The sequence below is a fragment of the Oncorhynchus mykiss genome, chromosome 27 (genome assembly GCF_057628025.1).
Source record: "Oncorhynchus mykiss isolate SJ-2025 chromosome 27, ASM5762802v1, whole genome shotgun sequence".
NCBI classification, from domain to species: domain Eukaryota; kingdom Metazoa; phylum Chordata; class Actinopteri; order Salmoniformes; family Salmonidae; genus Oncorhynchus; species Oncorhynchus mykiss.
The window spans coordinates 34,201,185-34,224,820 of record NC_143048.1 but is presented as its reverse complement, the minus strand read 5'-3'; the positions used below and the strand labels follow the sequence as shown (position 1 = coordinate 34,224,820).

The 23,636-nt window shown below is 42.7% G+C and overlaps 1 protein-coding gene across 1 annotated transcript; it reads right to left on the bottom strand.

Annotated features, from left to right (window-relative positions):
* Positions 1–1,305: 1,305 nt before the first annotated feature.
* LOC110507998 (scaffold protein ILK) lies at positions 1,306–23,406 on the bottom strand. Its single transcript, XM_021588431.3, has 13 exons — positions 23,216–23,406; positions 21,452–21,733; positions 6,038–6,203; positions 5,503–5,598; positions 5,303–5,399; positions 5,109–5,192; positions 4,782–4,867; positions 4,491–4,600; positions 4,183–4,310; positions 3,849–3,970; positions 3,600–3,699; positions 3,317–3,447; positions 1,306–3,192 (listed from the first exon to the last, which is right to left on the bottom strand). Exons 2-13 carry the CDS (start codon positions 21,538–21,540, stop codon positions 3,043–3,045), a joined length of 1,359 nt encoding a protein of 452 aa, XP_021444106.1. The 5' UTR covers positions 21,541–21,733; positions 23,216–23,406; the 3' UTR covers positions 1,306–3,042.
* Between the last annotated feature and the right edge of the window lie 230 nt (positions 23,407–23,636).

Below are 23,636 nucleotides of genomic sequence, written 5' to 3'. Positions count from 1 at the left end.
CTCAACGTCAACAGTGAAGAGGTGACTCCGGGATGCTGGTCTTCTAGGCAGAGTTGCAAAGAAAAAGCCATATCTCAGACTGGACAATAAAAATAAAAGTTTAAGATGGGCAAAAGAAAACAGACACGGGACAGAGGAACTCTGCCTAGAAAGCCAGCATCCTGGAGTCACTTCTTTACTGTTGACGTTGAGACTGGTGTTTTGCGGATATATATATATTAAAGGAAGTCCGGGTTTAAAATTACTCTTGAAAGTTGTAATCGTAAAATGCACAAGGTACAATTCAGAAATGGGGTAGTGTATCATCAGTTCCTCTTGTCATGTTAATCATTGCATACCTTAGAGCCATCTATAACGTGTCAGAAATGTCCAGATAAACCAGCCTGTCAGCTAATGTTTTCCTCCAATGCTGGAAGGGGGGGCCCCCCAAGTGAAAAGGTTTGGAACCCCTGATAAACACTGAACAAAAATATAAAACGCAACATGTAAAGTGTTGGCCCCATGTTTCATGACCTGAAACTAAAGATCCCAGAAACTTTCCATACAACAGCTTATTTTTCTCAATGTATGCACACATTTGTTTTCATCCCTGTTAGTGAACATTTCTCCTTTGCCAAAATAATCCATCCATCTGACAGATATGGCATATCAAGAACCTTGTGCCGGTGACAAAAAAACAAATCTAAAATGTGCAGTTTTGCCACACAACGCAATGCCAGAGATGTCTCAAATTGAGGGAGCATGCAATTGGCATGCAGGAATTTCCACCACAGCTGTTGCCAGAGTATTTTAAGTTCATTTCTCTAACATAAGATGCTTTCAATGTTGATTTAGAGAATTTGGCAGTACGTCCAACCGGCCTCACAACCACACCAGCCCAGGACCTGCATATCCAGCTTCTTCACTTGCAGTATCGTCTGAGACCAGCCACCGCAAAAGCTGAGGAGTATTTCTGGACTGTAATAATGCCCTTTTGTGGGGAAAAACTCATGATTGGCTGGGCCTGGCTCCCCAGTGGGTGGACCTATGCCCTCCCCATGGCTGCGCCCGTCCAGTCATATGAAATAAATTCATTAGGCTCTAATTTATGTAAGTTCACAGATTTCCTTATATTAATTGAGGACAAGCATTTCGCTACACCCACAATAACATCTGCTAAATGTGTATGTGACCAATAAAATTTGATTTGAAAAACTTTGTAGTAAATGCTGGTAATTCTGCCAGATACTTTCCTGTCTGTGCCTACCTGCATGAAAAAACCTCCACTATCATGCACTAGTCTGAGAAATACACCAAAACAAGATCTTTCGGACTAGATACCAACATTTATTTTATTAATATACTTATAAATTACATACATTTGTATAAGACATGCTTGGTTTTGGCATTTACCCCAGTGATTCAGCAGAAATAAGCAAGCTGGTGGAGGCACAAAGAACTTATGTTCAAAAACAAATAAGTATAACATTATAAGTATAACATTGGCCAATAAAGACGGAACTAACTCATATCAGGGCACAACAATGCAGTGAAGTCAAAAAGCAAGCGGAAACAAAGTAACAGATAGCAGAATGTTAATGTTATCCCCTTACTGTCCATTTCGTCTTCACTCGCCTGTGAAAAGTTGAGAATTGCATCAGGCATAAACATAGCCACAGAATTCAATGAAGATGAGAGTTGAAGAAAACAAATCCCAAAGATCTGAGGGCAGAAAATACTGTGGATGAAATATACCAAACTGTCTGATGCAGTACACAGAGAGGTATGCTTCCCAGTCGAAAAAGTTTGTGCATATAGACAAAATGTTGTCATTTGTTTTGGTGTTCAGCAGCATTCGACAGGTGGTTTTTTTCATCTGTTACAGCACACTTCTCTTCCTTGATGCAAGCTGAAGTTTGGTAGCCAAAGACCACACCCTTTCATCAGTGATTGGTCAACAGGAATTCTTCAATTACATGTTGTCATTCTCACACACATTTTGTTAACTTGAGAAATACTGCAACATGCAGCTTAGATGTAAAATTGTGCAACTAAGACCTCAGTTAAAAGGTCAATATTGATTACAGATTCCTTGATTTATGTTAGATTAATTCAGGCAATTTTGAGGAAGTATTATGGCTGTGTTGTACGGCTTCTGATGCGGGCTAAAGTAATATTGACACTTCTTTCTCGTTTTTCAAGCAAATGTCTTAATGAAGTATGCAAGGCACAGACATTCCCGTCGCCTAACCAAGTTATGCTAGGATCAAACCAAACCTAGTATGCGGATGCCTTATAAAGTCAGATACTGTACTTCTGACTTCCCACTCAGAGGGTAGTTCCCTCTTTCAACATCCATTGGAATCAAAGATGAACAATTAACACAAAGTAGCTCACGTGTAAAAAGTGGTTCCGCTCATTCCCCTGCACTTCCTGAAGAATACTGACATGGAAATGCTTTGTTGGATAAATAGTCTAACAGCAGGAGCAGTCCTATAACCCTGTTTGCATACATACTACTTGCACTTGAAACAATAAAGGAAACAAGCCAAATAGTACACACTCAGTTCCACAAGACAAGCTTCAGGATAATACAGCAACGTGTTGTTTTCGTAAGAGCTTTCATTATCAGGAATAATAGGTTGCAAGTCACTTTACAGCGTCTGACCCCTAGTTAGTGAGACCACCTCCAAAGGTAAAGAAAGGAAGCAGTGCGAAAGACAGATTGTCATCCTGACCTCCACAGGTTATTCAGTCACAGAGGCTTGTACTCAGTCCACATGATTAGAACACAAGTCGTAAGTGTCAGTTCTTAGCTCCAGCATGGACGCGATAAGACAGTGACGTAGATGAAAGTACTGATAAAAACATGTCTTGATAAGTCAAGTAAAAATCATAATGAAGAATAGAATAAGTGACTGTCGCCGGTTTCAGAGGCTTAAGTTAGTGACATTGAGGGCAGCGGTAAGTAGTGAGAGTAGGTCTAAGGCAACACTGGTAAGCACCACATCTCTGGATGATATCTGGGGTTTTGCTCTGCTCAAGGCAGAGCAAAAAAGCAGTTCACTTGTCCTGCATTTTCTCTAGGATGGGTACGATCATGTCAAATTTAGGCCTCTTGGCTGGATCTTCGTTCATACAGATCTTCATGAGCTTGCAGATGTGGGGTGAGATGCCCGGAGGAATTGTGGGTCGTAGGCCTTCCAGGGCCACCTGAGGGCAGAACAGAGATGTCAGAGACACTGGGAAGGACAAGACTAAACTGAGACATGTGTTTTGAGATTCCTGTTGTAACAAATTCTATAACTTCCAGCACCCTGAGCTCCAGCGGTCTCACCTTCATGCCAATCTCCATGTTGGAGAGGTCAGCGAAGGGCACCTCCCTGGTCACCAGCTCCCACAGCAACACAGCAAAGCTCCACATGTCTGCTGACCGCCGGTTGATCTCCTCAGGCTTCTTCTGTAGGGCTGCATGGGCACAGGACAGAGAGAGAAAGAGGATCACACACACGTTCATAGCTGTAGGAGTTGTATGCCTTATAGTTACATAAAGCAAATATTTACATTCTCAACGGTAAAAAGCGGTAAGCAGAGAAAAAGTTGCTGAGTGTGTAATGTACCTTCAGGGGCTACCCATGCTGGGGAGTACATCCTGCCAGGACACTGGAAGGAGAACTTGACGTCTGACATGCTGATCCTGGCTGTCATGTCCTCGTCGATCTGTCAAGGAATATCAGGGCATTATAACAGTGGGTTTCGAACACAAAGTCAGTCATCCACCAAGGCATAAGAAGCATGAGTGAAACACATGACAACTACAGTACATCACTGTAGTGAATATGTGATATTAATGTGAGTCCATCTCTCACCATGACACTCTTGCTGTTGAGAGAGTGCCGCGAGATCATGGGCTCGAGCGTGTGGAGGAAGGCCATCCCACAGGCAATGTCCAAAGCAAACTTCACCGCCTGTGTCTGGTCAACCACAAAGTCTGACAGAAGACAACAGAGCCATGTCAGTCATTTTCACACGTCAGCAACAGCTGTAACATTGTACTCCTTCTCTAGTAACTAGTACAGTAATATTAATTACTCTCTTTTCCAATACTTAAGCCTGCACTTCCAAAAGACGTCCAGGAATATTCTATGAATCAATGACCTTATTGGAAGTCTTTAGTACAGTGCAGGTTAATGTGGTACTCACTGGTGCCCTCGTGAAGCACGTTGTAGAGGGAGCCATAGGGCATCCAGTGTGTGATGATGATGGGGTGAGGGGCGGGAGGAGACTGACACGCTCCCAACATGGGCAGCACATTGGGGTGGGAGAATATCCTGGGATGGGCCCGAGGAAGAGGGACAAGGGGGAGGAGACAGACAAATATGCATATAGGATGGGACATATGAGGGACAATCCGATAAATAAAAAAGGTACAAGAGGAAGACAGACATGATATCCACACAACATGAGAAATTACACCTACAATGAACAATAAGCGGGTAAACCGTTATTACCGGAGTTTGGGATACTCCTCATTGAAGTCTCTGCTTTTTCTGGTGGACCAGTCGCGAACCTTCAACACTTTCACCACAACCTCATTCCCCTGCCAGCGGCCTTGCCACAACTAAAGAAGAAAGAAGCGTTGAGACAAAGTTCCAGCATAACCTCCACAATATGACAACATACAGTATAACTATGCAAAACAAAACATATGCTGGTGTGAGATTGATCACTTTGCAACATGCCTTATTGTGGACATCAGTAACAGATAAAACAACAGTTCTGTAGAAACAACAGCTCCATACCTCTCCAGACTGGTTCTCATTGATCTTAGCCAGGAGTGAGAGCTGTTTGAAGTCAATGCCCGCTGCTTTGTTCAACGTGCCGTTACCTGTAGGCATTGACACACAGAGGACAGAGTTGAAGAGCATAGCTAAAGCCCGAGGTCTGGCAAAAAGCCTTACTATTTCTGCACAATTTAGCACACTGAAAGGCAGTGGAAATGTCATCAGGCACATTGGGGACTACCAGAGACCTCAGTGGGACATTTACTGGATATTCATTCCTACAAACTGTACCCGATATTCACTTCTCTTCTTGCTAGTAAATGGCTTTGTGGCTGTGGGACTTACGGGGTCGAGTTCTGGTGGTGCCTTTCCAGAACGTGTCCTTGAAGGGGACCTTGGTCAAACTCTGGCCCAACTTCTCTGCTTTCTCTGAGAGGGGGGCGAACACAAAGCACGCATTGATTAGGTAACAGGGCTAACACACAGATAATATTCACCTTTTTCTTGCCAACATTGCAGAGTAATGGGATGTTGAATACCTTGGAGGGCTTCACGCAGGTGAGGTTTGGCTTTGTCCAGAGGAGTTTCTCCATACTTATTACAGATGTTCACCTGAGCTCCATTAGTCACCAGGTCCTGAGGAAGACAGACATCAATGTAACTCTAGTGGTACAAAAGCTGTTGTTCACACAGAAAACAGAGACAGTAGCCAGAGTAGGCCACCAGGGGGCATACTGACCTCAGCCACTAACTCCTGTCCCCAGAAGCAGGCGTAATGCAATGGTGTGTTGCCGTGCTCATTGGCAGTGTTGGTGTCTGCTTTGCACTGGATCAGCTAGGAGACCAAAACACAAGATTAGACACAACAAAAGGCTGTCCAGATCCTGTTTGGATTATATACAGTGATGCTAGTAATCCAACTATGGCAGGCCTGGTAAAGGATATCTCCTGTCTGCTCACACATTCCAGAGGTATCGTGACATGTCTAATATTAAACCAAATCATAACGACTGTCAGCACTGCGACTGATGTCAGTCAGCACTGCAACAAGAGCAGACAAGTCTTAAACATGCAGTGAGTTGGGGTGTTGGGCAGCCATCAACTCTGGTTTCTTAAGTTCCTTCCTGGCCTTTAATAGCTGAAGCTATATCAACCTAAAGAGAAGCTGTATCAACCCAATGATATAATTGACATCAAGTGTTTGTGTGTGTGTAGTAAGTGCAGTGTGGAATGTATGTAAGTCGTTTTTGTGCAGTGTCTCCACTCAGCCCCACCTTGCCCACGATGTCTCTGTGGCCGTGGCTGGAGGCCAGGTGCAGGGGCGTGTCATCTCCTCTGTTCATGACGTTGATGCGAGCCCCTCTCATGATGAGCATGTCCACCACGCTGGAGCGGCCTTCCCTGCATGCCCAGTGGAGAGGACTGAAGCCATGGTCATCACTGAGGACAGAATAACATCACACCATACTGCTTTCACACCACGGACCGTTTACTACTAGCAAGGAGGAAACTACTACCCCTGGTCATTTAACAACGACCACCCAACCCTGTCATATACAGCAGTACAGAACTGAAAGCGCCTAGCAGGACTCTCTGTCTGACTAATGGTGTAGGCCTATCTGGATTCTCAGTACTAAATGACATGAGATACTGCTACCTACAGCATAGCCTTGTTCGTAACTGAGAGGTAAGCAAAAACTCCCTGTGCCTGCTTGGCCTAATGGCTTATAGAAGCATGAAGAGCCTTTAAGCCTAAGCCTACCTAGTTAAAACAGCATAGTTTGGCAGTAGGCAGGGGAATGCAGTGCAGCAATGCACAGCTGTGAGCAAAGAACAGAGAAATTATGAAAACAGATGATCATGACTGATAGTGAAATTCTGTCAACATCCAGCCAGGAAACAGGAACTTAATATGAACTCAGCCTGCCCTGCAGTCAGTCACAGAGCAACAGAGGAGATGTGCTGCTGGCAGTGGCAACCCGTCCCACTCTGCCTTAGTCACATTGACAGAAACACATGTTAGGACAGTGGCCTGACTGGCCTCTGACAGGACAGGAGTGACACCTCATGACAGCATCCCCGCGATGACCTTAACAACCATAAGTGACAATGACAGTCAGACAGAGGGGCAAGAGAGCATGGTTAATGCGTTCAGTCCGATTGAACGTTTGGTACGTTGCTTAACGCTTTGCACTGAACAACATGTTTCTCCAAAACCTTCTTCACAGGAACTGTTTAACTGAAAATGTCACATTTTCTTTTTCATACTGAACCCAGCCCAGGCAGAGAATGTGTGCATGAAAAGGAAAGCGAAGTAGAAATGTGGACAAACAGAGCTGGCCGGCGTATAGCAGAGAGGCAGTGGAGACAGACCGAGAGCTGGCCGGCGTATGGTAGAGAGGCAGTGGAGACAGACCGAGAGCTGGCCGGCGTATGGTAGAGAGGCAGTGGAGACAGACCGAGAGCTGGCCGGCGTATGGTAGAGAGGCAGTGGAGACAGACCGAGAGCTGGCCGGCGTATAGTAGAGAGGCAGTGGAGACAGACCGAGAGCTGGCCGGCGTATGGTAGAGAGGCAGTGGAGACAGACCGAGAGCTGGCCGGCGTATGGTAGAGAGGCAGTGGAGACAGACCGAGAGCTGGCCGGCATATGGTAGAGAGGCAGTGGAGACAGACCGAGAGCTGGCCGGCGTATGGTAGGCCTGATCACCAACAACGACAAGACAGCCTATAGGAAGGTCAGAGACCTGGCCGTGTGGTGCCAGGACAACAGCCTCTCCCTCAACGTGATCAAGACAAAGATGATGATTGTGGACTACAGGAAAGAGAGGGTCGAGCACGCCTCCATTCTCATTGACGGGGCTGCAGTGGAGCAGGTTGAGAGCTTCAAGTTCCTTGGTGTCCACATCAACAAACAAACATGGTCCAAGCACACCAAGACAGTTGAGAAGAGGGCACGACAATGCCTATTCCATCTCAGGAGACTAAAAAGATTTGGCATGGGTCCTCCGATCCTCAAAAGGTTCTACAGCTGCACCATCCTGACTGGTTGCATCACTGCCTGGTATGGCAACTGCTCGGCCTCCGACCGCAAGACACTACAGGAAATAGTGCGAATGGCCCAGTACATCACTGGGGCCAAGCTTCCTGACATCCAGGACCTCTAATACCAGGCGGTGTCAGAGGAAGGCCCTAAAATGTGTCAAAGACTCCAGCCATCCTAGTCAAAGACTAGTCTCTCAGCGACCGCACGGCAAGCGGCACCGGAGCGCCAAGTCTAGGTCCAAGAGGCTTCTAAACAGCTTCTACCCCCAAGCCGTAAGACTCCTGAACGTCTTTTCAAAATGGCTACCCAGACTATTTGCACCCCCCCCCCCCCCCCCCCTTACACCGCTGCTACTCTGTTATCATCTATGCATAGTCACTTTAATAACGCTACCTACATGTACATATTTCCTCAATTACCTCAACTAACCGGTACCCCCATGTATATAGTCACGCTATTGTCATTTTACTGCTGCTCTTTAATTACTTGTTACTTTTATTTCTTATGTTTTTTTTTTAACGGCATTGTTGGTTAAGGGCTCGTAAGTAAGCATTTCACTGTAAGGTCAACACCAGTTGTATTCAGCGCACGTGACTACTAAAATTTGATTTGGTATAGTAGTGAGGCAGTGGGGACAGACTGAGATGGCTGGCGTATAGTAGTGAGGCAGTGGGGGCAGACAGAGCTGGCTGGCGTATAGTAGTGAGGCAGTGGGGACAGACTGAGATGGCTGGCGTATAGTAGTGAGGCAGTGGGGACAGACTGAGCTGGCTGGCATATAGTAGTGAGGCAGTGGGGACAGACAGAGCTGGCTGGCGTATAGTAGTGAGGTAGTGGGGACACACAGAGCTGGCTGGCGTATAGTAGCGAGGCAGTGGGGACAGACTGAGCTGGCTGGCGTATAGTAGTGAGGCAGTGGGGGCAGACAGAGCTGGCTGGCGTATAGTAGTGAGGCAGTGGGGGCAGACAGAGCTGGCTGGCGTATAGTAGTGAGGCAGTGGGGACAGACTGAGCTGGCTGGCGTATAGTAGTGAGGCAGTGGGGGCAGACAGAGCTGGCTGGCGTATAGTAGTGAGGTAGTGGGGACACACAGAGCTGGCTGGCGTATAGTAGTGAGGCAGTGGGGACAGACTGAGCTGGCTGGCGTATAGTAGCGAGGCAGTGGGGACAGACAGAGCTGGCTGGCGTATAGTAGTGAGGCAGTGGGGGCAGACAGAGCTGGCTGGCGTATAGTAGTGAGGCAGTCACGAAAGGGGGACTAAAAGAACAACAGGACAAGCATTCTCTGCAGGCCTTATAAGGGTCGGGGGAGACTTCCTTCACCAGGGGCACACACACACACGACTCCCCAGCTGCTATGTGTTATGTCCTGCTGCATTTCTCGGGCCTCTGCTGCTTTATCCTGTCACTGGCCTTCATCACCTCAGCCCCCCCCTCCAGATTGTTCCCGCACACGCCAAAACTTCTCCACTACCCTCCCTTCTACCACTAGCTCCCTCCCTCTTTCCTTCTCTCTCTCACAGCCTGTCAACAAATGGAGAGGAATTTGACGATGAAATGTTCCATTCTCCACTCATTCCTGAATGTCAGAAGAATTCCATAGGGCTCAGATGTGCTTATGATTTGTGCCAAGATGTGTGACACTCTGTATAAATTAAATCATGCTGCGCTTGCTAGAAACACGACAGTGAGAGAAAAGTGCTGAATGTTTAGATCTGGAAGTTGAGAACTGAGGGGGTATTGTGATGAAAACAGCCCCCTTTATGGAGTTATAACCCTCCACTTCCACAACAACACACAAACAGGAAACAGTGTTCCAGGGAAAACAGCATCAATGAGGCCCACAGAGACCCTGCCTCCCCTAACACACACCATCCAGAAACCTGGGTGGATGACCTGTAGATGTGCTCAGAACAGATTTAGCCCAATGTACTCATACAGCAGCCCTCTCCAGCAGACAATGATATCAAGTAGGACAGTAATTGTAAATCAATGATCCCAGCAGAGTTCATTCAGGATGAATACTATGGCTGTACAATATGGGCCCCAAAAAATCTAATTGCAAATTGTTTTCACCAAATATTGCGATTTGACACACATTATGAAGCAAAACACTTAGATGAACTGTTGGAATCAAAGAAATGTAATGACTTGTATTAAGAAGTAAAGTAGCATTGTTCTAGTTTGGAACAATCAGTTGACCGCATTTGACATAACAGAACAGCATGCACATTTATATTGAATCTTAACAGCAGGGAGGAGGAACCACACTCTTTGAGTGACAGGGGGCGGAGCTTGGTGTGTGTGGGAAGCAGCCACAAGGAGAAGAAACAGAGTAAACAATAAATGGAGATGCAATTCAAAATATTGCATGCGATATGGATATTGAGCGTCAATATTACGATTTCAATGTGAATTCGATTAATTGTGCGGCCATAGTAAATACAGGCCATTTAACACCATTTCATTCACTTCCATTTAAGATAAAATTTTTATTTTCCCCCCAACAGAATCAGCAGAATGAATACACCCTTGAGCACACGTAAACACAGTTCACTTTCATAGCAGCCACGTTGTATTCCTTCTTGCATCTATGTGCTCTTCTCTTATGATCCTTCCCTTCGTTTGTGGAAATCAAATGCACAACACATCAGTTATGTTACCAGGCCCCAAAAAAAAATGTTAAAAAAATTCCAAGCCTACCGATTATGATTTTTCAACGCCGATACCGATTATTGGAGGACCAAACAAAGCCGATACCGATTAATAGGCCAATTTTTTTTTTCATTTGTAATTATGACAATTACAACAATACTGAATGAACACTTATTTTAACTTAATACATAAATAAAATAAATTTAGCCTCAAATAAATAAACATGTTCAATTTGGTTTAAATAATGCAAAAACAAAGTGTTGGAGAAGAAAGTAAAAGTGCAATATGTGCCATGGAAGAAAGCTAACGTTTAAGTTCCTTGCTCAGAACATCAGAAAGCTGGTGGTTCCTTTTAACATGAGTCTTCAATATTCCCAAGTAAGAAGTTTTAGGTTGTACTTATTGTAGGAATTATGACTATTTCTCTCTATACCATTTGTATTTCATATACCTTGGACTATTGCTTGAAGCATTGCGAAGAGCTGCTGGCAAAACGCACAAAAGTGCTGTTTGAATGAATGCTTACGAGCCTGCTGGTGCCTACCATCGCTCAGTCAGACTGCTCTATCAAATCATATACTTAATTATAACATAACACACAGAAATACGAGCCTTAGGTCATTAATATGGTAGAATCCGGAAACTATCATTTCGAAAACAAAACGTTTATTCTTTCAGTAAAATATGGAACCGTTCCGTATTTTATCTAACGGATGGCATCCCTAAGGCTAAATATTACTGTTACATTGCACAACCTTCAATGTCATAATTACGTAAAATTCTGGCAAATTAGTTCGCAATGAGCCAGGCAGCCCAAACTGTTGCATATACCCTGACTCTGCGTGCAATGAACGCAAGAGAAGTGACACAATTTGACCTGGTTAATATTGCCTGCTAACCTGGATTTCTTTCAGCTAAATATGACGGATTAAAAATATATACTTCGTTGTATTGATTTTAAGAAAGGCATTGATATGGATGGCTAGGTACACGTTGGAGCAATGACAGTCCTTTTTCGCGAAAGCGCACCGCATCGATTATATGCAACGCAGGACACGCTAGATATCTAGTAATATCATCAACCATGTGTCGTTAACTAGTGATTATGATTGATTGTTTTTTTTTTATAAGATAAGTTTAATGCTAGCTAGCAACTTACCTTGGCTTCTTACTGCATTCGCGTAACAAGCAGGTTCCTCGTGAGGCAGGTGGTTAGAGCATTGGACTAGTTAACCGTAAGGTTGCAAGATTGAATCCCTGAGCTGACGAGGTGAAAATCTGTCGTTCTGCCCCTGAACAAGGCAGTTAACCCACCGTTCCTAGGCCGTCATTGAAAATAAGAATGTGTTCTTAACTGACTTGTAAAAAATATAATAATAATTGGCGTCCAAAAATACCTATTTCCAATTGTTATGAAAACTTGAAATCGGCCCCAATTAAATCTGCCATTCCAATTAATCAGTCGACCTCTAAACCATATCCTAACTGCTACACACAACTTAATTTGTTGACACCATATTACCTAAGGTCAACATAGCTAATAGAACTAACATGTTACAATAGAACTAACCTGCTACAAACACACAGTAATGTTACAGAGTAGAGGTCGACCGATTAATTAGGGCCGATTTCAAGTTCACACAACAATCGGAAATCGGTGTTTTTGGGCGCCGATTTCCAAATATTTTTTTATACCTTTTATTTAACTAGGCAAGTCAGTTAAGAACACATTCTTATTTTCAATGACTGCCTAGGCACTGTGGGTTAACTGTCTTGTTCAGGGGCAGAACGACAGATTTTCACCTTGTCAACTCAGGGGTTCCAATCTTGCAACCGCACAGTTATCTAGTCCAACGCTCTAACCATTGCACTCCACAAGTAGCCTGCCTGTTACGCGAATGTAGTAGAAGCCAAGGTAAATTGCTAGCTAGCATTGTTTCTTATAAGATAAGTTTAATCATAATCACTAGTTACTGATCCAGTTTAGCAGGCAATATTAACCAGGTGAAATTGTGTAATTTCTCTTGCGTTCATTGCACGCAGAGTCAGGGTATATGCAACAGTTTGGGCTGCCTGGCTCATTGCGAACTCATTTCCCAGAATTTTACGTAATTATGACATACATTGAAGGTTGTGCAATGTAACAACAATATTTAGACTTAGGGATGCCACCCGTTAGATAAAATACCGAACGGTTCCGTATTTCACTGAAATAATAAACGGTATTGAGAGAAATAGTCCTATAAATACTATATTAAATACAACCTAAAACTTCTTACCTTGGAATATTGAAGTTTCATGTTAAAAGGAACCATCAACTTTCATATGTTCTCACGTTCTGAGCAAGGAACTGAAACGTTAGCTTTTTTACATGGCACACATTTTTACATGGCACATATTACTTTCTTCTCCAACACTTTGTTTTTGCATTGTTTAAACCAAATTGAACATGTTTCATTATTTATTTGAGGCTAAATGGATTTTATTGATGTTTTATATTAAAGTTAAAATAAGTGTTAATTCAGTATTGTTGTAATTGTCATTATTACAAAAAAAATTGTTTTATTAAATCTGCCGATTTATCGGTATCGGCTTTTTTGGTCCTCCAATAATCGGTATTGAAAAATCATAATCGGTCGACCTCTATTGCAGAATACAATCAGTAAGCGTTTAGCACTTACACCGCCGGTAATAAATTAGTCAAACCAAAAACGTACCATGATTTGGAAGAGTTTCAGTGTTGTGTTGGATAGTCATAGCCAGCTAGCTAACATAGCATCCCTCTGTTTGAGAAAGGTGTTTGAGTAAGCTAAACTAGCTAGCTGTATTTGCTAGCTAATTAAGTGAAACTGGGAAAAAAAAGAGACGAAATCTCTTGCTTCTCCTTCATTTCGGAAGAAATTCATTTTTAAAAATTGTTCAACTATTGTATTCATCTCTCAGAGTCAACTACTCATCACATTTAATGAACTGCAGTTCTAGCTAGCTGTAGCTTACGCTTTCAGTACTAGGTTCATTCTCAGATCCTTTGATTGGGTGGACAACATGTCAGTTCATGCTGCAAGAGCTCTGAAGGGTTCGAGGACATCCTCCAGAAGTTGTCATAATTTCGGTGTAAGTCTATGGAAGGGGGTGAGAACCATGAACCTCCTAGGTTTTGTATTGAAATCAATGTACCCTGAGGATGGAAGCTAGCTGTCCTCCGGCTACACCATGGTGCTACCCTACAGTGCTGTTGAAGGTCTACAGTAGCCTCATTGCAAAACAGTGTATTATCTATTATTTGGTGACATGAATTTATTTAGTAGTTATCTAAAAAGGATGACTTTTAAAATGTTTCACAATTTTTATTTATTCACCCTTCCTCATTTGAGGAGCATCTACTGGCGTAGACCTACCGCTGTGTGCCCATTTCTATGCATAAAATGTTAAGAACCATTAACATTTTAAGATAAACATTCTGATTGGTTCCAACAGTCTTAATTGTTACAGTGTGTGGGGATTAAGCAGTGAGTATTCTCAATGTCAATTGAAGAATACGTGGGTATACAGCGTATACACTACACCACTGCAGGAGATATTATTTCACAGAAAATAATGCTTGTTTAGTTGTCTGAGTTGAGTGACAAAGTAGCTAACTGCCCTCTAAGGTCTCTTCGTTGAGCAGAGACACCCAAACAGAGCCGTTGCTATGGATACTCAGAGCCGCAATAAGCAGAGTGCATGCAGAGAGGAGAAGCCAACGCATTTACTAAAAGGAAGTTATTTCTGATTTCGGCCAGGGACTTAAATTTGGCAGAAGCGATCTGGCTTGGGTAGTGTAGGGCCTGAACATCGCAGGCATGGTTCGGGATTCAAATTCATGCAGGGCTCTGACCCAGGCCAATGAATCAGTCAGTGGAGCCAGGAGTGGGGGTGTCTCCAACCTTTCCCAGCAAGGTTGCCCAGGCCAGGGGGCTTCAGAGGTGCTTTCTCCTGCCTGTCCCCCCTCCCAAGCCCCTGGGTGAGGTTATTTCAGGCAGTTCCACCTGCCAACAGGGCTCAGATTTGTAGACTGAAGAGCCCCATCTACACCCTGTCTGTCTCTATGCTGAGCTCACTGTGAGATCATATGACTCACATCAATAGGCTGATATGGATTTACTCTTTCACACTGGTCTATTTGCACACTCTAAAACACAGAAGAAACACACCATCCACACAGCCACAGAAAGGAGTCAAGCTACCAATTAAAGAGGTATGACCTTGATTTGAGAAATCTCATACTTGTTTCGTGTCTGACTGTAGCCTACAGTAGGACTGGTTGCAGCTGGCTCCAGTGGGAGCTGGGAAGGCCCAGAGTATACAGCTGGCTCTACAGTTCACAACCCAGTCCCGGGCCAGCCCCTCTCACACAGACGTAACGTTAAGTTGGTGACCCTCCAAGACCACTATGTGATCTGCCCAGTCAGGGGCTAGGCGGGTGAACAATATTTACCAACCTCCCCTGGGGAATTAAATATAAACAGCATTCTCCGTGACCATACACAACCCACCCTGCCTCCTCACCAAACAAGGAGCCTCTAACTCATTACCATGGTGTATCACAGCACTGAATATAGACTGGAGGTCGACTGATTAATCGGAATGGCCGATTAATTAGGGCCGATATCAAGTATTCATAACAATCGTAAATTGGTATTTTGGGGCGCCGATTTGCCGATTTAAAAAAATATATATATATTTTTTTATAAATACACCTTTATTTAACTAGGCAAGTCAATTAAGAACACATTCTTATTTTCAATGACGGCCTAGGAACGGTGGGTTAACTGCCTTGTTCAGGGGCAGAACGACATATTTTCACCTTGTCGGCTCGGGGGGATCCAATCTTACAGTTAACTAGTCCAACGCAATAACGACCTGTCTCTCTCTCGTTGCACTCCACAAGGAAACTGGCTGTTACGCGAATGCAGTAAGCCAAGGTAAGTTGCTAGCTAGCATTAAACTTATCTTATAAAATACAATCATAATCACTAGTTATCATCAACCATGTGTAGTTATCACTAGATATTATCTAGCGTGTCCTGCGTTGCATATAATCTGACTAAGTATACAAGTATCTAAGTATCTGACTGAGCGATGGTAGGCAGAAGCAGGCCTGTAAACATTCATTCAAACAGCACTCAGGCGTTTTGTCAGCAGCTCTTCGTTGTGCGTTTATGCGTTTTGTGCGTTTATGACTTCAAGCCTATCAACTCCCGAGATGAGTCTGGTGTAACCGAAGTGAAATGGCTAGCTAGTTAGTGCGCACTAATAGCGTTTCAAATGTCACTCGCTCTGAGCCTTCTAGTAGTTGTTCCCCTTGCTCTGCATGGGTAACCGCTGCTTCGATGGTGGATGTTGTTGTTGTGTTGCTGGTTCGAGCCCAGTCCTATAATTCCTACAATAAGTACAACCTAAAACTTCTTACCTGGGAATATTGAAGACTCATGTTAAAAGGAACCACCAGCTTTCATATGTTCTCATGTTCTGAGCAAGGAACTGAAACGTTAGCTTTCTTACATAGCACATTTACTTTCTTCTCCAACACTTTGTTTTTGCATTATTTAACCCAAATTGAACATGTTTCATTATTTATTTGAGGCTAAAATGATTTTATTGATGTATTATATTAAGATAAAATAAGTGTTCATTCAGTATTGTTGTAATTGTCATCTCTGAATGATCCAATGTTGACCTAAATGACTAATGATGATAAATACAATCCACCTGTGTGTAATCAAGTCTCCGTATAAATGCACCTGCACTGTGATAGTCTCAGAGGTCCGTTAAAAGCGCAGAGAGCATCATGAAGAACAAGGAACACACCAGGCAGGTCCGAGATACTGTTGTGAAGAAGTTTAAAGCCGGATTTGGATACAAAAATATTTCCCAAGCTTTAAACATCCCAAGGAGCACTGTGCAAGCGATAATATTGAAATGGAAGGAGTATCAGACCACTGCAAATCTACCAAGACCTGGCCGTCCCTCTAAACTTTCAGCTCATACAAGGAGAAGACTGATCAGAGATGCAGCCAAGAGGCCCATGATCACTCTGGATGAACTGCAGAGATCTACAGCTGAGGTGGGAGACTCTGTCCATAGGACAACAATCAGTCGTATATTGCACAAATCTGGCCTTTATGGAAGAGTGGCAAGAAGAAAGCCATTTCTTAAAGATATCCATAAAAAGTGTCGTTTAAAGTTTGCCACAAGCCACCTGGGAGACACACCAAACACGTGGAAGAAGGTGCTCTGGTCAGATGAAACCAAAATTGAACTTTTTGGCAACAATGCAAAACGTTATGTTTGGCGTAAAAGCAACACAGCTGAACACACCATCCCCACTGTCAAACATGGTGGTGGCAGCATCATCATGGTTTGGGCCTGCTTTTCTTCAGCAGGGACAGGGAAGATGGTTAAAATTGATGGGAAGATGGATGGAGCCAAATACAGGACCATTCTGGAAAAAAACCTGATGGAGTCTGCCAAAGACCTGAGACTGGGACGGAGATTTGTCTTCCAACAAGACAATGATCCAAAACATAAAGCAAAATCTACAATGGAATGGTTCAAAAATAAACATATCCAGGTGTTAGAATGGCCAAGTCAAAGTCCAGACCTGAATCCAATCGAGAATCTGTGGAAAGAACTGAAAACTGCTGTTCACAAATGCTCTCCATCCAACCTCACTGAGCTCGAGCGGTTTTGCAAGGAGGAATGGGAAAAAATGTCAGTCTCTCGGTGTGCAAAACTGATAGAGACATACCCCAAGCGACTTACAGCTGTAATCACAGCAAAAGGTGGCGCTACAAAGTATTAACTTAAGGGGGCTGAATAATTTTGCACGGACAATTTTTCAGTTTTTGATTTGTTAAAAAAGTTTGAAATATCCAATAAATGTCGTTCCACTTCATGATTGTGTCCCACTTGTTGTTGATTCTTCACAAAAAAAATACAGTTTTATATCTTTATGTTTGAAGCCTGAAATGTGGCAAAAGGTCGCAAAGTTCAAGGGGGCCGAATACTTTCACAAGGCACTGTATATATATATATATATATATATATATTTAAAAAATGTATAGCTGATTAATCGTTATCGGCTTTTTTGGTCCTCCAATAAATCGGTAGCAGCGTTGAAAAATTATAATCGGTCGACCTCTAATATAGGCCTAATGACAGCTTTTCACCCACAGCAGAAATCTACAGAAGTAGTCAGCTAGACTAGAAAATAAATTAAAGCAAGAATCCTTAACATGAATAATACTTCTTGAATGTGCTTTGACTATACTATGCCTACAGCCATGGTTCACACTCCTTTGCCACCCAGCAAACGGGCGGAACAGTCCACAACACAAACAAGGTATTTTCAAGAGTGGGGAGTCGCATTTGTAATGTTCTGGTGTCGGCTTTTTCTATGCTAAGTGGACCAAATACACTGACCATCTAAAAAACCTGCGTTTACACAGGCAGCTCTATTCTGGTCTTTTGACAAATTGATCAGCTCTTTTGCCAATAATTGGTCAAACGATAGGAATTGGGCTGCCTGTGTAAACGTAGCCAATATTATCTTTAAGAGCCTCGATCTTCAGTGTAGAAATTCTCAAATGTTCAATTACAGTTTGAGTTAAAATCAGAGATGGGTATAAGAGAAAATAAAAAGTAGTATGGTAGAGTTGGCCTAAATGAAAGATTCAACTTCAAGAAATAGCCTTATGCTGCATTTTTTTAAAAGTGTCACTCATTTGTGTACGTTTGTAATTAGCTGGTCCATTGTGAGGAAATGTTGAGGGGAAATGAGTGGCACCATCTAATACCACTGAGAGAGGAGTACAGGAAACAGAAGAATGATTGAGAGGAAGGTGTTATGGCTCTGCCTGTGCATTCCTTCTGCAAAAACTCACAAACTACATTTCATCCATAGTCAAGTAATTCCGTATAAAATAAAAAACAACAGCTGTGATGGAAATAGGAAGTTTCGGTACAATTTTATAAATGGCGACAGAATTTGTACGTTCGACATGGAGGGATCATTTTGTGTCTGTAAATCTCATCATGCAAAAAGAGGCGGTGGAAACAGCTTTACGCACAAATAGATTTATTAACCAACATCAACTACGTTATATGGAATTGTTTTAACAAGGCCATAGCAAGGATCATTTTACAATTTGATATTGAATTAAGACACCTTGAAGTATAGAAAAAATATAGAAAAAAGTGAAAAACATTGTGTTTGCTTTACTGCCATACAAACGCATTGAATAACACATTCACAATATGGAACAGATTGTCCCCCAACAAAACCTAAAGGAAGTGTGTTCTGAAGTGTCTGTCCTATATCTGAGACAGGAAAGATCAGGAAACCTTTCCATTTATTTAATGTGTATTTAACCCTTTATTTTTGGCACTAAAAAGGTCTCCATATGTACTTCCATTCATTTTTTCAGCTGGTACCAGGGACCTTCAGACGAGTTGTTTTATTACGCTAATTAGACTTCTGCGGGGGCGTGAACATCGACCTTAGGGGCTTAAGATAACATTTTAGAGGCCCACATCTTGGCAGTGTAGAGAAATGTTGCCATTTTAAAACCAATTTACAGCTACTCTACAAATGTCTTCATGGAGCAGAGATAATTGTTTGCCTTTTAAAAACAAATTTTCTGCAATTTCATGCAGTTTGCCATGGATAAAAAATACAATAATGCTAAAGTCAGGTGACTGTCTAGCTTCTATTTTAGCAATTGTTGGTTCTCAAAGATTATTCAAAGAAATATAGGTCAATCATCTTTTCTACATACTGTATATATGTTTTTAGTCATTTCCGTTTGCACAGAAAGCATTTTATCGTCCCGGAAATGTATTTAAAAAATATATACATTTTTTAAACTGTTTGTACTTAGGCGTCCCGAAAATCCACAAGCGGCCAACACAAGGATTTCAATGGCAGAAAAATCCTAGCACACAACAAGACTGCGTTTGCCCAGGCAGCCGAGTTATGATATTTTTTCCACTAATTGGTCTTTTGACCAATCACATTAGATATTTTTCAATGCTGATCTGACTGGTCAAAAGACCAACTAGTGAAAAAAAAGAGATCAGAAATGTGCCGCATGTCTACACGCTGCCTAACACACACGTTTGCGCCCTACGTTCAGCCCACAACAATTCCCTGGCTTACACCTCCCCCTTTCTCTTGCTCATTTTTGGCGTGTTATTCCTTGTAAGGGAATTCAGCATTCCACTACGGTCCTTGTCTCACATTTACATTTGTGCATCCACACAGAGAAACGAGCTCACAATCACCTTCACTAAACCATCAATGAGAAAGTGTGGGATAGGAATATATAGGATATGGTGGGATTCAACAGGGTGGATGTGGGTGTTTGTACAGTCAGCTATAAAACCCATGTAATCAGTTATTGCAGGGGCTGAAAGGCCCAGTAGGGATGTGTTTCTCCCATTGGGAAAATATACATCAACTTAACCGATGGGACTTGACAGGCAATCGGCTAATGGAGAAGGGTCACACGTGTTAGGTTGGCCGTGCAAACTCACACAAATACAATAGATCCATGCATGTGTATCCCATAAGCTACTTACAGTGAAGTACACACAATAGTATGAACGCAAAACTAAAGTGAAACAATGAAGGCTGGTAAATAAAATCTATGCATAGTGCTCTGTAATGTCTAAGCAATGTAAGCAACAATCAAGCCTCTGCATGAGACTGAGAAAAACAGCATGCCCTGGGAGCAGCAATTGTGTCTCTCTATAGTTCTGAATGCAGAGATAACCTCATCTGTCCTATATTCAGGCCTGTTAACATTTTTTTTGTATATTTTCTTTTAAGTCACCTTCTTCCAGAAATGTCTGAGATCCAGCAGTTGTGACAAGGATACATACAGGAGAGGAGGCCAGGACCCATGATGTAGCCTGCTTTGTAAGGCTGTGTTCACACAGGCAGCCCACAATTGGCCTTTTGACCAATCACATCAGATTTTTTCACATGGGATATTTTTCAGAGTTGATCTGACTGGTCAAATGACTGACAGTTTTTTTTTTTTTTTGAATTGGGCTGCCTGTGTAAACGCAGCCTAATGGACCTCCAAATGCAACCATTAGAGCAAGGCTATAGCTTTGCAGTCTACAATAGAGTCAAATGAAAACAGCCACATAAACAAGCAGGAAACACCCATTATTTTTTATTTATCTTCTCTCTGTCTTTGCCCAGTAACCTGATATTAATGGCAAGCCAAACAAATGTTCAGGGCAGTGCACATTTCCAAGACATTTGCCATCCTTGGCTTCATTTTAAGTTCACATTCCAAGCCAAGTCACATGTTCAGAAAGAAGTGGATTCAAATCTCAGGTCACAATTACAGAGTTGGGGAGTCGGGCTGGCTAGGAGTCCAGCAACAAACAACCCTCGACAACAACCACATCAAAAGAAAGACAATAACAGCGCAATTACCCAGCAATGTTACCCATCGGCTTTTGATGTACGAGTAAACCAATACACATCCATGTCCTCTCATTGTACATGGGATGATGTGGTGGGTATCTGTACATTCCTGGAAGTTTTCCCCAATTCAGTTGTGTGGAACTAATTGTATGCACACAACTCAAGGGTCATAACATCACAGGGGATTGGCAAAGAACAGATGTAAAAGTATTAATTGCCCATATCTGAACCCATCGAACGACTCCACCAAGCAACTGCATCATTTGTGTATTACGCTATAGAATAATGGCTGAGCAGTCCAACATTTGGATGTGATATCATATTTTAACGTCGAAGAGTGTGTCCAATAGAGACATGGCTTCCTGATAGCGGGTCACAAGCTCCTGCCTACATGCATGATTTTGAGACTTGATACTGATAGCAGGTGAATTAATATCCTTGTACGTGCAATTCAACATCTGACACAAAAATGTTTATGTAAAAAAAGGTGCTGATAAATTACTCACCCCTGATTGAGGTCATTCTCTGTGTTGTCCAACCATAGGCGAACAGCTACTGCGTTGCCTTCCCGGCACTGGGTAAAAATATCATCCATGATGGCTCACTCTGCTCCTTCTGTTAACTTACACTCTGAGAGACGTTGATGGGACTGGGATACACAAGGGAGGCAGCCAAAGGAATTCAGGGGTGGCCTGGAGTGCATTCGTCCCTTAGCAAGGAGACAACAGCTACAGTCGGGGACACCGACAGGAGACGTTTAGCTACACTAGAGTTCCAGTGACACAATCCTGAAAAGACAAACACGAGAAGTATGATGCTCGATGAACGGAACTACAGACAAAGATTCCTCGCAGTTCTTAAATACATTCTAAAACATGACAGTGCACACTGTTCCGACTTCCAACCAATGTAATCTATAGACTAAAAACTTTGACGAGGTCACAGCAGGCTTTCAGGGCCCTCATTAGTTTCACAGCACTGCAGCACAAGGATTGTCTAGTTGCACTGCAACAGGAGACCTCTCCGGCATTGGGCAATCCAGTCAAACTCTGAATCAACTGCATTGGGTGTGCAGTAAAGCCAAGTTGTTTGTGATTTACCTAATGCAGTGTTCCCCAAACGCTGGGTGCACGTTTTGGTTATTATCCTAACACTACACAGCTGATTAAAATGATAAAACTTTGATGATTAGTTGAATCAGCGGTGTACTGTGCTAGGGCAAAAACCAAAACGATTACCGAGTTTGGGATACCCTGACCTAATGCCTGGTCGTGACTCACACCTTGACAAACTCTGCAGTAATCCACTACTCGGAGTTAAGTTAAAACCCTGTTTGAACAATTTTCTGAAGGCTTCTCAGGGCTAGAACACAAACTGCATACACTTTCATTTTGGGTTTGGTGAAGACTGATTTGAAATTCATAGATTCATTTATGTGTAAAGTCAAGCAATGGTCATATTAGTGCTATTGGTGGATATTATCGTACATACATAGACAAATAGCCCATGAGACCCATGGCATGAGCAGTGGCTGTCAGGGAGCATTCCACATTACATTTCACTAGCTAATCGCATAAAACTAGCTAATTTATAGTACCTGACAGTTAGTTAGAGCTAATTTTCTTGCTAGGGTTCTTTCCCAAAATACAATTGCTAGTTAGCTACAGCCATTTAGGTAGTTAGCCTAGTAGTTAGTGACGAATGATTTATTTGAGATTAATTAAAATAACTCGGTGCTGTGTAAATTACTGTGTTGAAGCAAAGTGTATTATTGTGTAAAAAATAATGTACAAAGAGTACAAATACTGTATCTACCATTGTAGACAGACAACAGCAACCATCAGGAATCATTGGCCAAAGGCAGCCCAACATGAATGTCATATCTAGCTACTAACGTTGTACTAAGTTAGCTGGCCCGCTACTCCTACTATAGTACAGTACCTGGCGTTCGAGCTAGTTTGATAGTTAGCGTTACTTAGCAGCAGTTTTGAATACTGATAATAGGCTACTGTTTTCAGTCCAAAGTTATACTGTGGCTAGTTACTGCACTAGGTACTTAACTTTGTTCAACAACCATTTATACTTAGTTACATTATCAAGCCCCGTAAAGAGGGAAAACAGTTGGAGCCGTTTTTCCTCCTCCTCTTCTTTGACTTCAGACCGGACGCCTGAAGCTAGCAATCTCGATAGCAAACAAACCCAATACATATTATGATTTCTAAGTGTGAATATACATCAACGTAAAAAAAAGATAACTGAATTGAACTTACCCTATGGATTCAACAGGATATATTATTACACAGAAAGTGTTAGCTAGATTGGGATTGAAGCAGATTGTCTACGTCCCCAGCGTCCACACCCTGACCGTAGTTTTACGTGGGAGGAAAATTTTTTGCCCTCGTCCACTACCAAATTACCCATACTAGCGCCCTCTATCGGAAAACAGCCACTTCTTTCCTGTGTGAAGATTCATTTCCGTTCCTACAGGGCACGTTTTTCTCTCAGGTTTTAATGACACCTTTATTCTAGGTTTAGCTGTATATTTTCATTTCACCGAACCCAACATGACAACAAACATGTCCATTAAGAAGTCTCTGCTGGGAGGCTCCAACTGTGGTGAAGACGAAAGAATGAGGAGAGGACAGTGAAAGTACCCTCCAGACTTAATGATGAAAAGCTTTTTTTGGCTGT